The 16,375-nt window shown below is 39.1% G+C and overlaps 1 protein-coding gene across 1 annotated transcript in view; it reads right to left on the bottom strand.

Moving 5' to 3' along the window:
• Window positions 1-16,375, bottom strand: part of LOC149443738 (dynein axonemal heavy chain 5-like) — a 291,780-nt gene that overhangs the window by 33,148 nt on the left and 242,257 nt on the right. The window contains exons 86-89 of the mRNA XM_089655345.1: window positions 13,768-13,950; window positions 11,785-11,940; window positions 3,737-3,946; window positions 675-820 (exon numbers count right to left, since the gene is read on the bottom strand). Coding sequence (XP_089511471.1) covers window positions 675-820; window positions 3,737-3,946; window positions 11,785-11,940; window positions 13,768-13,950 — 695 coding nt within the window. The remainder of the gene's footprint in view (window positions 1-674; window positions 821-3,736; window positions 3,947-11,784; window positions 11,941-13,767; window positions 13,951-16,375) is intronic.

Genomic DNA, 16,375 nt, shown 5'->3' with positions numbered 1-16,375 from the left:
GTATAGAGCAAACTTTACTGGTGTAATACATTTGTAGGCTTTTTGCAACACTTTTGCTTTAAAAAATGTCATCCCTGTCATGGAAGGCTGTTTTCATATTCTGCTACCAATTTTAGGAAAAGATTCTTGCACCGCAGGTACTCAGTCATAAGGCTTAAGCTGCAAAATAATTAGCGAGAGCTGCCTTGAGGCTTCATTTACAGGCATGTCAAACGCTTGGCAGACATTTATACTTACTTTATCAATAGCCACCATGTCTAATATGGTTGTATTGCCTGATGGAAACGATCAAGATGTTAAAGCCCTGACATTGGGGTTGATTTACAAAAGGCAAAAAGACTTCATTTTCCAAGAGAATTTTCTACAGAGCTTATTTATTGAGGTGAACCTCTGCTGTCTTCCATCATCCAATCATGTACAAGCAAAAATATGTTTTTTTTTAAATTTTCCTTGCATGTGAGTGGGTATTCTTTGAAAAGTGAAATTTCACAGCATTAATTAAGTTCTGGGGAAATGTCCCTTGCAAAGTGCACCTTCCCTACCAAAGTGAAGGGTTTATTTGCCTTTAGTAAATCAACCCTATTATTCCAGCTTGCTATACTTCCATCATAATGACTAATCCTATGTTATATTTCAGTGAGAAATACACAAAGGAATAATAGCACCGCACATACATTTCTGTGGCTTCTTCGTGTTGTAGCTTCAGGTCTCCAAGTTTCTTAGTGACAGACAGATTGTGCAGGAGGGAGCCATGACTTTGCAGAGTGGCTATTATTTTGTCTTCCAAACCTGAAAGTATCACCATATTATGAAGACACTCCTGTAAGAGAAAAAAAGAGGCTTTCTTCATTTCATAGTTTTGTTAACTTGTCAAATCAAATCTAGATTCAAATATTTACTAAAATAGAAGAAATGACTATGGAACAAAAGAGATACATGTAGTAGAAAGCCAAGTCTATTCAAAATGATTATCTCCATTTTGGGTAAAATGTGGCAGGATTTGACCTCTGGCAGGTCTGGTTTAATCCGGCATCCTCAGGACACCTGGAACCCCCCAGGTTTGACTGTTTAGGGTGGCTACTACCACCACCAGTACATATTCTGAAGGAGATCACATTAAAAAGCACAATGTATCCAAGATTTCCTAACATTGAAAACCAGCCAGTGATTTGAACTATGCCCTACCCTATGCAAATTAGTAAGTCTGTTTTGGATGTATTAATTTTTGTTGTTGGTATATATAGAACATCAGTAACTTTAATTAGGTTATAACTGGTTTAGTAGTAGATGAAGGGGCCCATTAATAAAGCAGTGGTATATTTTTTTTAAAGCAGCACATTTGTGTGCTTTACAAATGTATTTAGCTATTTGCTTGCTTCTTGGTCTTTTTTTTTTGAGTGTGAATAGGGTAAAGTAAGTGCCTGGAAGAGGACAGTCTGTAACATGACTTGTCAAAGTCATGTGTCCTGTCTCTTCCTCTACCATGAATAGTCTTCTATTGCATTATACAGAAACATTCCATGGAATACTGCAGACTCTACAAGGTGGCTTGCATTTTATATCTAAATTATATATATTATTATATAAAATTCAGGATTAATGAAGAGTAAACACTATGTTGTCCAGTAGAGAGCAGATATTGATATTCACTCTTTGTTTAAATAGGCCCCTTAGTGTGTGATTTCTTCATTGCATTTCAGATAAATGTAAACATATGTAGTTTGAATATTCTATCCCGTTGGCCAACATTTGAAATACTATATGTACTATACAATGACTGGGTGCTACCTATGATGCTCATACTGTACATTTCAGTCATGCTTACTAAAAGGACAGCAATCAAAGTGTAATTTTACACTCATAAATAATGATAACTATATCTTTCGAAAAGATTTGTTTTGGTGCGACAGTTTCAGTGCTCAGGTAGGCAATGCTGGAGCTTTTACATTAAATGATCATAATTACAAAGAAATGTTGCATGTGCAAAAAAATTGGGCTAACTGGAGACAATGATTTCTTAACTGTCTTCATCTTAAGAATGTAAAATATGGGAAGATATACAGTGGGGATCGAAAGTTTGGCCACCCCAGCTAAAAATTTGTATTAATGTGCATAAAGAAGCGAAGGAAAGATGGAAAAATCTCCAAAAGGCATCAAATTACAGATAAGACATTCTTATAATATGTCAACATGAGTTAGATTTTATTTCCATCATTTACACTTTCAAAATAACAGAAAACAAAAAAATTACGTCTGCAAAAGTTTGGGCACCCTGAAGAATTTATAGCATGCACTGCCCCCTTTGCAAAGTTGAGACCTGCCAGTGTCATGGATTGTTCTCAATCATCGTCTGGGAAGACCAGGTGATGTCAATCTCAAAGGTTTTAAATGCCCAGACTCATCTGACCTTGCCCCAACAATCAGCACCATGGGTTCTTCTAAGCAGTTGTCTAGAAAACTGAAACTGAAAATAGTTGACGCTCACAAAGCTGGAGAAGGCTATAAGAAGATAGCAAAGCGTTTTCAGATGTCAATATCCTCTGTTCGGAATGTAATTAAGAAATGGCAGCCATCAGGAACAGTGGAAGTTAAAGCAAGATCTGGAAGACCAAGAAAAATATCAGACAGAACAGCTCGCAGGATTGTGAGAAAAACAATTCAAAACCCACGTTTGACTGCACGATCCCTCCAGAAAGATCTGGCAGACACTGGAGTTGTGGTACACTATTCCACTATAAAGAGATACTTGTACAAATATGGTCTTCATGGAAGAGTCATCAGAAGAAAACCTCTTCTACGTCCTCACCACAAAAATCATCGTTTGAACTTTGCAAATGAACATATAGACAAGCCTGATGCATTTTGGAAACAAGTTCTGTGGACCGATGAGGTTAAAATTGAACTTTTTGGCCGGAATGAGCAAAGGTACGTTTGGAGAAGAAGGGGCACAGAATTTAATGAAAAGAACCTCTGTCCAACTGTTAAGCATGGGGTTGGATCAATCATGCTTTGGGGTTGTGTTGCAGCCAGTGGCACAGGGAACATCTCACGAGTAGAAGGAAAAATGGATTCAATAAAATTTCAGCAAATTTTGGATGGTAACTTGATGCCATCTGTGAAAAAGCTGAAGTTAAAGAGAGGATGGCTTCTACAAATGGATAATGATCCTAAACACACCTCGAAATCCAAGGGGGATTACATCAACAGGCGTAAACTGAAGGTTTTGCCATGGCCTTCACAATCTCCTGACCTCAACATAATTGAAAATCTATGGATAGACCTTAAAAGAGCAGTGCGTGGCAGACAGCCCAGAAATCTCAAAGAACTGGAAGACTTTTGTAAGGAAGAATGGGCAAAGATACCTCAAACAAGAATTGAAAGACTCTTGGCTGGCTACAAAAAGCGTTTACAAGCTGTGATACTTGCCAAAGGGGGCAGTACAAGATATTAACTCTGCAGGGTGCCCAAACTTTTGCAGACGCCATTTTTTTGTTTTCTGTTATTTTGAAAGTGTAAATGATGGAAATAAAATCTAACTTTTGTTGACATATTATAAGAATGTCTAATCTGTAATTTGATGCCTTCTTTATGCACTTGATGCCATCTTTATGGCTTCTTTATGCACATTAATACAAATTTTTAGCTGGGGTGCCCAAACTTTCGATCCCCACTGTAGTATTACACTTATAAGAAATCATTTTACAGTAGTAGTAAATGTCCAAAATGCAAAAACTACCTGTTTCAGGAGTAAGTGTTCCTCCTTAAGTCTTGGCTTTTCAAGCTGTATAAATCTGTCCAGCAGCTGATCTGTCAGTCCTTGTCTGTCCTGGGAGAAGTATAGAATGGTGCAATAGGAGGCTACCTCAGGAGGTACCCTTTCAAGTGTGCAGGTGGTGTGCAGGTATATACGGAAACCTGGATGGCACTCTACTTCATGTCCTCCCACCTTAAATAACCACAGATGTTAGTTTACATTGAGCCATAAAAAATGTTCATGCTAACACAATTATAATGCTTAGCGTTATCATGAATTTTTAAAAGTAATCTTCCAGCTAAAAAGCAAACACAAGATATCTGTTAATATATTAATTAGCAATAATAGTCTGTTTTTTTGCCCTTCTCTTATTTAGATGCACTTTGTTACTTGGGTCGGACATTCCCTGACTTTATGGTTTAAGAGTCCCTGTTACCAACTTAAAAACATTGCAGGTAAACACACAGAAATACATTCGTACTTGCAGTATTTTCCTTTTCAAAACAGTTTTATTCACTTTTCACTTATTCACTAATTTATTTTTAAACTTCCTAGAAAAAATTACTAGCCAGTCCCTTAGCATAGCCCCCTCCCTCCTTGCACTTCATATCTCTCTCCCTCTTCTGAGTATATCTAGTTACCCTTTGTGCTGGCAGCTCCTCTGTCCTTTCCTTTCACTTCCTATGAAGCTACAGGAGGAGAAGTAAAGGTGTGTAACTTGTACTGTGGCTGATAACTGCTGTGGAACCCTCTTCATTTGCTGCTGCTGTGTTACCCTTCTGCAAAGTGGACAGGGTTAAACTGTGCAGAAGTGCAGCAACCATCTTTGCAATACTCATCTATGGAGTGTCTGTAGTGCAGGGGGCATCTTGGCTGGGTATGATTCAATCATGGAAGTGACTGGCTGATGCAACAAAAGAAAGGGAAGGGGTCTGCAGCTGAAGAGAGCACAACAAGGTTGCAGTGAAGGAAGAGTGGTGCATGACCAGAATTTTAGCTGGAGCTATCTGATGTGATGCTGTACAGGGAAATAGTGCTGATCAGAGACTGAACTACTGCTGCTGCACATGAACAGATCACTGACATAGCTGACCACAATCGGATGAGAACTCAGAAGTAAAGAGAACCTTCTCCCTGGGAGGGTATGATTTGGATGCCCAGTGATATCAGTCTGTACTAGAGGGAACTTTCACCACTTGTAAGGAAGGAACATAGGGATTGTCTTAGCAGGACTGAAAGAGATCATCAGCAACATGCTTGCTTGCCTTGAACTGGAATTTTACTGAATCAGAGCATGGGTCCAGAGACCCAGAAAAGGGTGCTCTGGGATTGGTAATAAAGTAACATCATTCAAGTTATTCTGTTGTCTGCTGGGAACTGCTGCACTTTCTTCAAGAGCCCCAACATTTCCTGCCAAAGTTTTTTCCTATCATCAACTGGCCAGTGGGATAAAAATGGGACTGTTATAGCCATTGAGGACTGTCTTTTTATACTGTTGCTAGGTAAATGCAGTTCAGTTCTCTTAATCATTGTTAGTCAAATACTGCAGGTGTTTTAACCATATCTCTCAGAGTAACATTATTGTCCGAGGGGCGTGGCTGGAGCATGCGGAAGATGGCTGCTTGGAAGCTGAGCTCCTCACCAAAGCTATGTATATGCAATGTGAATGCCTGAACATAAAAAGGCTATTGAGGAATCTATTAAAGAATTTTTCAGGATTAACAAAGGCTCTGTCTTGGATCCCTTTACCCTTTGGAACGCTCACAAAGCCTTTATGTGGGGAGTATTACCTAAAATCAGTTCAGTGTCCAAAAAATAGAAAACTCAACAAATGTCAGAACTTCTGGACTGCATAGCCAAACTAGAGGAAATCAATAAAAAAAACCCTCCCCAACAATTAGCTCAGAACTCTTAGACACTAGAAATAAGCTACGAGTACTACTTACATTCCAACATGATAGTCATCTCTGTACACTTAAAGCTAGACAATTCCAGAGTGGTAATAAAGCTGGCAAATTATTAGCTACTCAAACTAAAGAGAAAATTTCTAGAGAAAAAAATCCCATTTTTAATCCACCCTCATACTGGCAAACAACTCCATAACCCACAAGACATAGCTGACACTTACAGGGCGTACTATGGTAGTTTATATAATCTTCAAAATGAGCCCTCAACTCCATAACCCACCCCAGAAGGAATCTCAAATTTCTTAGAAGCTATATCTTTGCCTACAGTGGGAGAGGGAGACCTTAATTTATTGAATGAGCCCTTTACCATAAGAGCAAGTAATTAAATCTTTACCACGTATTAAAGCACCAGGTCCTGACGGGTACTCCTCGGAGTATTATAAATTGTTTTTCAATTTACTATCTCCTCATTTGGAACAGGTTTACAAGGCTGCGGTATCCTCTACTAATTGCCCCCAAGAAATGCTCTCCGCAGCGATAGTTACTTTACCTAAGATGGGAAAAGATCCAGTGAAGCTCCAAAATTTTGGGCCATCTAAATGTAGACTGAAAAATATATGCCATGATGATAGCCAATAGACTAGCTCACCTTTTACCATCCCTAAACAAAACTGACCAAGTGGGATTTATTCCTGGACGTCAAGCCCCGGGCGACACTAGGTGCATAATTAATCTTATACACCATGCAGAGACCACGAGGAAGCCTTTTGTGTTTCTTACTCTTGATGCAGAAAAGGCCTTTGACAGGATCCATTGGGGATATCTATCCCAAGTTCTCAAGAAATTTGGTTTAGTGGGTCCTATACATTCAGCCATCATGGCCCTTTATACCAAACCATCAGCCTTTGTACTCACCGAGTGTATCTTTTCCAAAAGGTTTGACATTACAAATGGAACCAGACAGGGCTGTCCCTTGTCCCCATTGATATCTGTCTTATTAATGGAACCGTTAGTGGAAAAAATATGTTCCCATGATGAAATATCAGGAATCACAATTAAAATAGTCTCCTATACCATTATACTCTTTGAGGATGATGTAATCCTAACATTATCCGACCCAGTTACTTCACTGTTTCAAACCTATGAAATACTTTAACAATTTAATAGAGTTTCATATTATAAAATAAATTAAACCAAACCCAGCCTAATGGAATTTAATATTCCAAAAAATGTGAAATCTAAACTATCAAGTGCATTCCCCTTTCCATGGTCACATGGTACTCTACAATATTTAGGTATAACCCTCACGTTACCCTTTTCTAAACTATACCAAGCTAATTTTCTACATCGAAAATATCAAACATGAACTAGTCCGTTTAAAGAAATATTTCCTGTCCTGGGTGGGAAGAATAGCAATATACAAGATGTTAATATTACCCCAAATTTTATACTACTTCCGAACAATTCCTATTAATCTCCACAATACTTTCTTTCAGTTATTACAAAAGCAACTTTCTGTGGCATGGGAAAAAACCCAGATGCCCTCATACACTATTAATAAAACACAGAGAAGCGGGAGGTATGGGAAAACCAGTAATTCAAGATTATTATGTTGCATCATTACTGGACCAGATGGGACATCGGTTCATTCCCCAGAGTACCAAACATTTGTGACAAATAGAGCAAGCATATGTGCCTCTGGGACATTTAAAAGCATTAGTGCTAGCAGACAGTATGGGTGGTACACCTATTACCTATTTATACCCCATAATTCAAGCTACTCTCAGGGTGTAGAGATACTTTCGAGGAAAAGGCTGATTCCTCAATGTCCACTTAAGTCTCACTAGAAACACTCCAATTTAAATGTTCTGATGTCACAATCACATTGGAAAGAAGAATGTATCCAAGAAATAGAAGATTTGTATGAGGGAACCAATATACTTTCCTTTGACAAATTGATCTCCAAATACTCTATCTCAGATAAAGACTTTTTGAGCTATGTCAAAGTGCAGGCCTTTCTAAACAAATCCCACCATCCCCTAAATCTTCTTGGGCTTTTTGGACATCTAGTTTACCCAAGGTGAGGGGGATCACCTTATTCTTCCCACCTAACAAAAAAACTTGCACTGCACACAGCCTTATTTACTGTCAGGCTGACTGTGTATCTCCAGTCTCTGCTGACAGGTCAGAGATGAGCTCACTGGACAGGCTCAGCTTTATTTACTGCCGGACTGACTGTCAGTGTGCAGTGATCATGCTGCATAGAGATTCAGATACACATTCCGCTCAGCAGTAAATAAAGCTGTTTGCAGTGAAAGTTCTGATTGAGAAGAAGATTCACTTTGGTTCAACACTTTATTGTTGTGCTTTTGTCTTCTTTTAGAAGAGTTAGAAGGGAGCTGTTGGAGCTCTCACCGCGCCCCTGCCTCTATCCATATCCAACCTCTGTGTGTCCCTGGGCAGAGCCAGTGCAAGGGTTTTTGTGTACATAGGCCAAGGTGCATTTTGGTGCCCCAACCCCCACCATCCTCCCACCACCCCCGACCCCTGACAGCAGCTCTGCCTGGAGGATGGGAATCAGAGCCTGTCTCAATGAGCCCTTTTACTCACTGCTCCATATAGGAGAACGGAGGGTGCAATCGGGTCCACCTGAAAAATGGACACGTGAATCCAATTGGACTGCATATATCCAGCAGATGACAAACATATGAGACCTCATAAGTTTAAGAGGCAAAATGTTTGTGTAAGCAGATGGTGTGTGCTCTGTCTTGGCGATGGTATGTTGAAGTCAGTGCAAACAACTTGCAGTGGATCTGCACAAGTTTATCATGGCAAAATTTTATTGGACTTTTTGTATGAAATGGAAATTTTATGCATAAAATTTATTGCACTAGCACTTTGGAACATACCTATATTAATTATTCTCAATAGCTATCGCATTGCACTTTAGGTGCTTTCACATGAGCAGGCCGATTGGATCCACCTGTCCATTTTTCAGGTGGACCTGATTGGACCCTCCATTCTCCTCTATGGAGCAGCGGGTGTAATCTCCAATCCAAAACTGGCTCACTAAAAAAAATGGAAGGGGATCTGTTCCCCTCCATCTTGGTGGACCATATTGAAGGGCAGTCGGGTGTAAACGGACAGCAGAGTCTGTTTACATCCGACCGCCCATAGAGGAGAGTGGGCTGTGTCTGTGTCCGCTCTGCAAAAACTGAGTGGACACAGACCTGTTATCTGACCCACTCTGCTCAGTGGGGGAGCAGCTCACAGATCCCCCTCTGAGCAGAGTCAGCACCATGTGTCTTCTGTTTTGCCCCCATCTCTTTTGCTCTCTCCCCATGTAGCTTTCCTAACTGCCCCCCATGTCCCCTTATGTCCTCATCTCTCTTTTTCCTTTGCTCTATCTCTATATCCCCCTCTCTGTTCCTCATGTGTTCATCTTTTGAGGGTCCCTATGATGTACAGGCAGAGGGCTGTATAATAAGCAGCACAGACAGTCAGACATAAAAAGGCACTTAAGCCTTGCCCTACCATCCACAGGGGATCATCATCCATGACATTCCAGATACTATGCCTGATGGCCCCTCCCCCTGGTCTGACTTGGCTCTTCCCCAGGCTCCCCTTCATCTCACTTGCCTCACGTTCAGCAGAGATTGTCTCTGTGCTGGACGGGAGATGGGACTCTGTGGCAGGTGGTTGCTGATAGCGGGGGCTGTAGGGAGAGAAGGGGATGTCTGGAAACGAATGGCCATCGTCTGCCCTGCATCTGATTGGGAGGAGGAATAGGGCTGGGAGAGCAGATGTAAGTTAGTGTGCTGGCAGCTCTGAAGTTCACAGTGCCCAGGGCTGTGCTGCCTGTCACTGTGCGTGGTTGGGCAGAATGTCCTGGGGTGGAAGCAGAAGAGGGCTGCTGGATTTGGGGGGCACCACAGGAATCTGGGGGGCTTAGACCACCCCAGCACCCCCCTAGATCCAGCCATGTTCTATTCCACAAAGTATAGAGGTTATAGGATACATGGATATGATTTATGGCTTTGAGAAATTACTGGCGTATAAAGATGAGAATCCTGATAGGTTCCATAAAAAATGGGCACTCTGGGAAAAGTACAGGAATATTCACACATGAACATCTAGTTATAGATTCCATTTTACTCCCTTTTCCCTCTTGAGAGGAGGTACAAAGGTAGGCAAAGTGACAAGATTGTTCCTACAGAGTAAGCTTTGTATATCCTCTTGAATATGCATTTAGACACTGCAATTTTTCTATTGTTCTTAATAAATTCTGTTTAAGTTTTCAATTAAACAAATAAATAGAATCAAAAACAAACATACTCATAGTGATTGTGAAAAATACTGTAGCATAAACAGTTTTGTAGTTGCTATTACACACAACCCCTATCTCATATAAGGCAAAATCAATCATATAGTTATACCAGTGGAGAGCTACAAACCAAACCCGACCTAAATCTAAATGTGTTAAGGAAACATTTTATAAATTGAAATAAAAAGTCCAAACATTTCTTCTTTATGGTGCTCCCTTCCTCCTCTGATCACCAAGTGCTTCAAACACAAGTGCACTCTTGTGTTTGAAACACTTGGTGATCACAGGAGGAAGGGAGCACCATAAAGAAGAAATGTTTGGACTTTTTATTTCAATTTATAAAATATTTCCTTAACACATTTAGATTTAGGTCGGGTTTGGTTTGTAGTGCTGCACTGGTATCACTATATGTCTGTTTAAATTTTGTTTATTTTGTTTTTTGGGTTTTTTTATAAGTTGTGATTAATTGCCTTAAACATATGGTAGAGTATATGAATACGTTTTTGGTGGTTACATTAATTGTAAGAGCTGTTACTTAATGACCAGCAAGTGAAATTGAATTGAATAATTGGAATACTGCTACCAATGTTCTTTTTTGGTTTCTTGTACACATGGCGATGAATAAAATTTTGTTATCAAACTCTTTGTAAGAAAATTTAATAAAAATGATTTTGAAAGAGTAACATTATTGTCTTATTGATTGTTTGTGTAAGTACACTTGCCAATCATTTCTCCTTTTAGGCTGTGCTTGGCCTAAAAACTTTTTGAAATACCTCAAGGTGTGTCGGTAAATACTGGGTGAGAAAGGTGTGTCATATTCAGGTGTGCAGAGAAATCACAAAACAAGTCAGTGCCTTCTCTAGGGGTAGCACTACAGGGGAATACCATGAAATGTGACTTGAGTGACACCTCTAAATCTGCTGGGGCTGTTGGCATCCAAGATGGCACTTAGCAACAGTGTCAGTGCTTTTGGATGTCTACACAAGGCAGGCTTTCATAGGTAAATAACTAGCATAAAATATATTCAATGCACATATAATTTGAAAGGAAGATAGTAGTTGAAATTAATAGTCCAGACCATTTATTTTTCTGCAAGCTTCACTAATTGCCATTCCACATTTCAATGAAAGTGGTTTTTAGCCAACGGGACACTTTTATTGGACAGCTCAATAGTATTTCTCAAAGATTAGGCTTTAAAGTAAACCGTTGGCCAGGCTATGTACATTGAAATATTTGCATATTAAAGTAGTAAAGCTTTACAGCATTTATCTCTGTAAATACAGGAAAAACTCATCCTCAAAGTTCACAGCAGAAGCGCTAAAGTCATTCAAGACTGTTCTTATCACTCATCCCCATTCCAGAGCACTGTTCTGTGTTTATATTAGAGAGTAAAAGGATGGAAAGCCTCTGAGTCAGGAGAGCAGGATGAGCTGAGCTGTCTAACAGAATGCCTTGGACTACTTCAGTGCTTCTTCTGTGAAATATGAGGATTAATTGCTTCACAGTGCCTGCCGCTACATGTCATTGAGGGCTTGCTTTAGAGCTCATTTACTGCTTGATAAAACTTGTATATATCTAAATGTCCATAGCCTAGCACAGGTTCACTTTAAGCCAGGAAAAGTCCAGCCCCAGTAGCAAAGTGACCTTAAATTATTGTGGAGATCAAATATACTGTAGTGTTCTTATGGCAAACACATACAAGCAAGTGCCTGCATTTATGCAAGGCTTTTTATATAAACTGTTTGAAAAAAATCAAATATGTTGTCCTTCATCTGGGAAATTATTTCAACCGATCATACCATCATTTTGAATGGAACCTTGTGTTGCTGAAATTCTCTTTTTGACTGCAGAATCTGAATAAAACGGACATCTCGGAATATGACATCAATATTGCAGTATGTTAGTAAAAGTGAATGTCCAACTGTCAGAGATATATCCATTTCAGACCGAAGATCCTAGAAACAGTTTAATTACTTTAATAATACACAATAAGTGTTTAGCACTTATTTTAATAATGAAAACACTGCAAATAACAATATGGTACGATTATTTAATGCATGTATGGAAAATTTGGCTTACTTAAGTTAGCCAGTAAAGTGTATCACTTAGCCTTCAAACTTTCTGCACTAGTCAGTTGCTAACATTACAATACTTAAAGCAAAGCAGGTATGGAATAGTGCATTTAAACACAAACAAACTAAATACTTTGCCCTTTGCATAGTGCAAGTGTAAAGAAAAGTTATTGTGTATTTTCAGTAAATACCCATTTAAGTTATTGTTTTAACATTTACTTAAAATCATTTTGATGAGACCTTCACATGTTTACTTGCTTGAAACATAACCAATAAAATTCACAAATAGATCTAAAACATTGTATAAAGGCTTTCAATAAAATGATATGCAGGCAAGTTGTTTTCAGACTGCAAGAGCTTGGGAGTCAGTGGCAGCACCTTTGGGGGATGCAGGTGCTGACTGATTAGTAGTCTTTCGCGTCAGGAACATGGCAATGTATCTTTTGGATCGGGGCCATTTAACATTAACATAGAGGCTCTCAGCATAGAAGGTTTCTGCACAAATGGGTTAAGCTGGCCAATTGATTGGGACCAGCTGAATGTTGATCCATTTGTGGCTCTTCCTGTTCGACAGAAGTCAATGATTAGGTTGACTTCTTTTTGAACTGAAAGACTGGAGAACTTTTGTCAATTAGGGACTGTCAGAATACAATGTCCCTGTGGGAGGGATTCCTTCCTCCTTGGTTGTGTGGATGAAGGAATCTGCTCATTTTTGAGCTGAACAAAAAAAAAAAAAAGATCCAACTTTAATCTAGAACTAAGGATCAGTTAGTTTTAGGGTAACGTTTTAGCCTAGGTTTAAAGTAAATTTAAATTCAATCTTTAAAAAAATTTTGGAAAGACTAAAACCCCACTAGGGAGATTTTCCTCTAGGCCTGTCCTGTTGGCCATTGTCACCTGGAATGAACTGAAGGGTTTTAACTCTTCCCTACTCTATCTAAAAGAGAGACGTTTAAAAAAACTTGTCTTCTTCCCCATTAGCCATATAATAGGCTGTCACCACTTGAGCACAACATATCAAGCTGGTGGACTGCAGTGCCATGTCTATATGAAATCTCCAATATGCTTCTAGAGCATATTCATCTTTGTTCTACAGAACATGATTTATCTACTGCTCAGCAGATGACGGGTGCAATGCCTGGATGCTGCAGACACTCAGTAAGTTGTCTGCCCATACCTTGAATGTGTAGGTGGTTACTGAATGGCAGGAAGCATCAATGGACTATGAGAGTGCTCACCAGCACACTCGAAGGTCATTGAGAACTACAAGCTACAAGCAGAACTCTGTGAATGAATGACACAGGGGTAATATGTTCCAAAGGTGAACCTATCCTTTAGACTACATTACCATGGCACATAGTCTGCCTTTGCTAAAATGCACATCTTTGACTTTTTGAAGGCTACTGATGGATCAAGAAGCACCAGTGTTTGCATATGATTTGAAACCACATATCTATGTCACATGACTGCTACAGGCAATGCAACAGGCAATGCAATAGAGGGGCATTACAGGCAGTGCAATCCAGGGACATAAAAAAAACAAATGTGGCCATAAGCATAGTTCCAAGATGTGAATGGCAAAAAATTAAAATAAGTCAACGGGACATTAATAAAATTATATAGTCATTTTAGAAATATACTGTATTTACTGTAAAGTACACAAATGAGATGTATGCTAGACCCAAAAGACATGTTAAATTAGATTCTTACATTGTGCATTACTTCCACTGTGTCTTCTGGTAGGTGACCTTTCATCCAGTCAATAGCTTGTCCTGTGGGATCACTCACTAAGATCCAAGAGAGACTAGCAATTGTATTAATAAAGATGCATGAATTATTCAATGCAAGTGGGTTTGTGGGAAGTCCTTTTTTCTCCAATGTCTTTATTTCAATCTAGGTAACATAACATATAGTTATGAATGAAAGAAAAATAAATATTAAAAAAAAAGAATTGTAATAATAAATATTAAATTATACACACATGCATACATTTCCTGTTCTAGTGACAGTGGCCGCAAGAGAAGAGAACAAAAAATTTCTCAACAGGACTTAAACAGCAATAAAAACCTGTTCTAACACTTCAATACAATGTTGTAGCTGGAGGTAGCCTTAAGTATTAGTCATTGAAAGAATCTAGATAACTTCCATTTTGTATTATGTACGCCATTTTAAGTGTTAAGTATTAAGTTAGTTTTTGTAGAGATATTAAAAGTTTAATGAAACTGTTTCAGTTGTTCAAGGATGTATCAACAGAAGCTAACACGACCCTGACAATGTTTTTGTCTGTCTGTTTTCCCTAAAAGTTAGCCAAAACAATTTGTACCAAGAAATGTATATGTCATGTTTCATGTAGTCAGCTCATGATGGAAAGTTACAAGTTACAGTTTTGAAACTCGCTCCCCCCCCCCCTTATGATTATCTGTAGTCTATATAATCTTATTAATGTCTAATAAACTTTGAACATCTCTGAACATAAGCTGTCGTGATTTCCGTGTTCAAGGGGTGTTCCCAGAATTCTGCAGATAAACCAGGAATCTCTCCACAGACCGGGGGTCTCTGAGGGGAAAAGAACATCATTCCTTTCAGCTGGGGGCTCGTCCGGGATGACCACCCACCTCACTTGGTAAGTAAACCTTTTGTCTTTTTATGACTAAAAGCTCTTTCTTGCCCTGTGTTGAGGGAAGGTCTTGAATCATTCTGTATTGTCTATATAGACCCGTGATAACCTGTAGCTGCTTTTGGTAAAGCAGACTTAACTCTTTGGTAAGAGTTACAAAATAGTGCACTATAATATAAAAAAAAGGTGTTTTGGTAAACACAGTTCTCTGGAAGAACACACTGTTTTTGGTAAAACAGTGAAGAGATAACTTTTGGGGAAGTTATCAAGAGGTTAATAAGTCTGTGGAGCAGATTCTGGTTTATCTGTCTTTTGCTTTTTCTTTCTGTTGCGTAGAAGTATAAGATAATTTGTTGTGTGGAACAAAATAAGATTTTAAGCTAAAATTGCTTTATCCACTGTCTAAATATGGGTCAAGGAGGTAGTTACCCACCAGGTCCCCCAGAAAAGGGAGAAAATTGTAAGGATTATGTTGCTAGAGTTTGTGGAACGGACTATTATTTAATAAATGCCTGGGTGGATTGTATGGCAGGCTGGACAGAAGCTATGGGGAGTACAGACCCATTCCCAAGAAAGGGGGCAAATGATCTTTTTCATACAGATATGATTAAGGGATTATGTATGGGGGACAAACAAGCCTTTCCTTGGTATGAGGGGGACCCACAATGGGACCAAGCTTATATGAAGAAAGGGGGAGAAAACTGGTTAAAATGGTCACCGTATTGGGTTGATAATAGCAAGGGAAAGTTCAATTTGATTTTCTCTTTAAAACAAAAGAGGAAGTTGAAATTGGATACATTAAAAATATGCCAGGAAAAGCATCAATCTGAAAAGACATGCAGACCCAAGATTGGACTGAAAACAGTTCAGACACCAATCCCACCCCCTCCGTATAATATATATCCTTCATTAAGTGGTTTTAAAAATGCTGCTGATGATGATTTTTTGATTAGTTTGGGGATGATTACACCCCAGCCTAATGCCCCTCCAGTTCCTGCCCCTGTCCCTGCGCCACTTCCCGTCCCGAATCTACAACCAATACAGCCAGGCCCCTCCACTAGACCCAAACAGATCATTAGTATAAAATCACCAGAGGAGGGTAGCCAAGTTCAAGGCATCCTTACAGAGAATAATGACAACGAAGGAGAGTTGTAATACGAAGAACAGGGACAGGTAAATATAATAAAATTACAGAAAAAGGATGGTCAATGGAGAAGAAGTGACACCAGTCATAGAAAGGGCAGAGAGGTGGAGGAATTTAGAATGCAGCTTAGATCCATGGATAAGAAACAAGAGGGAAAAAGAGAAGATGAGGGGGCCGTAGGAGGAAAGGAGTTGGCTATATTGACACTACCTTTTCTCACAGCAGGAGAACTAATTCTAAAAAAAACCCCATAGAATTAGAAGATATTAATAAGATTGTTAAACATTGTCCCAAGCCTACAGTATCTCCTGGAGGTACACTTGCTTATTTAAAAAAGGCATGTTTAGGAAGAAATTACACACAGGAAGATATGAGATTGATCATTGATGGTATTCTGGGAAATAATCCAGCTTGGGATTGGATAAATGTAAAAAGCATTAGTCACATAGAACCAAGTAATACACAGGCTACTGCCTATAAACTGAACACCACAGAAGGGAGAGAAACTATGTGGGAGGAGCTTGACACAGAATTAAAAAGGGTTTTCAAGAATAAGG

The sequence above is a fragment of the Staurois parvus genome, unplaced genomic scaffold (assembly GCF_062004578.1).
Source record: "Staurois parvus isolate SC_StPar_1 unplaced genomic scaffold, SC_StPar_1.0 ptg000834l, whole genome shotgun sequence".
NCBI classification, from domain to species: Eukaryota; Metazoa; Chordata; class Amphibia; order Anura; family Ranidae; genus Staurois; species Staurois parvus.
The sequence above is the reverse complement of the archived record's forward strand: the minus strand, read 5'-3'. Positions and strand labels throughout refer to the sequence as shown.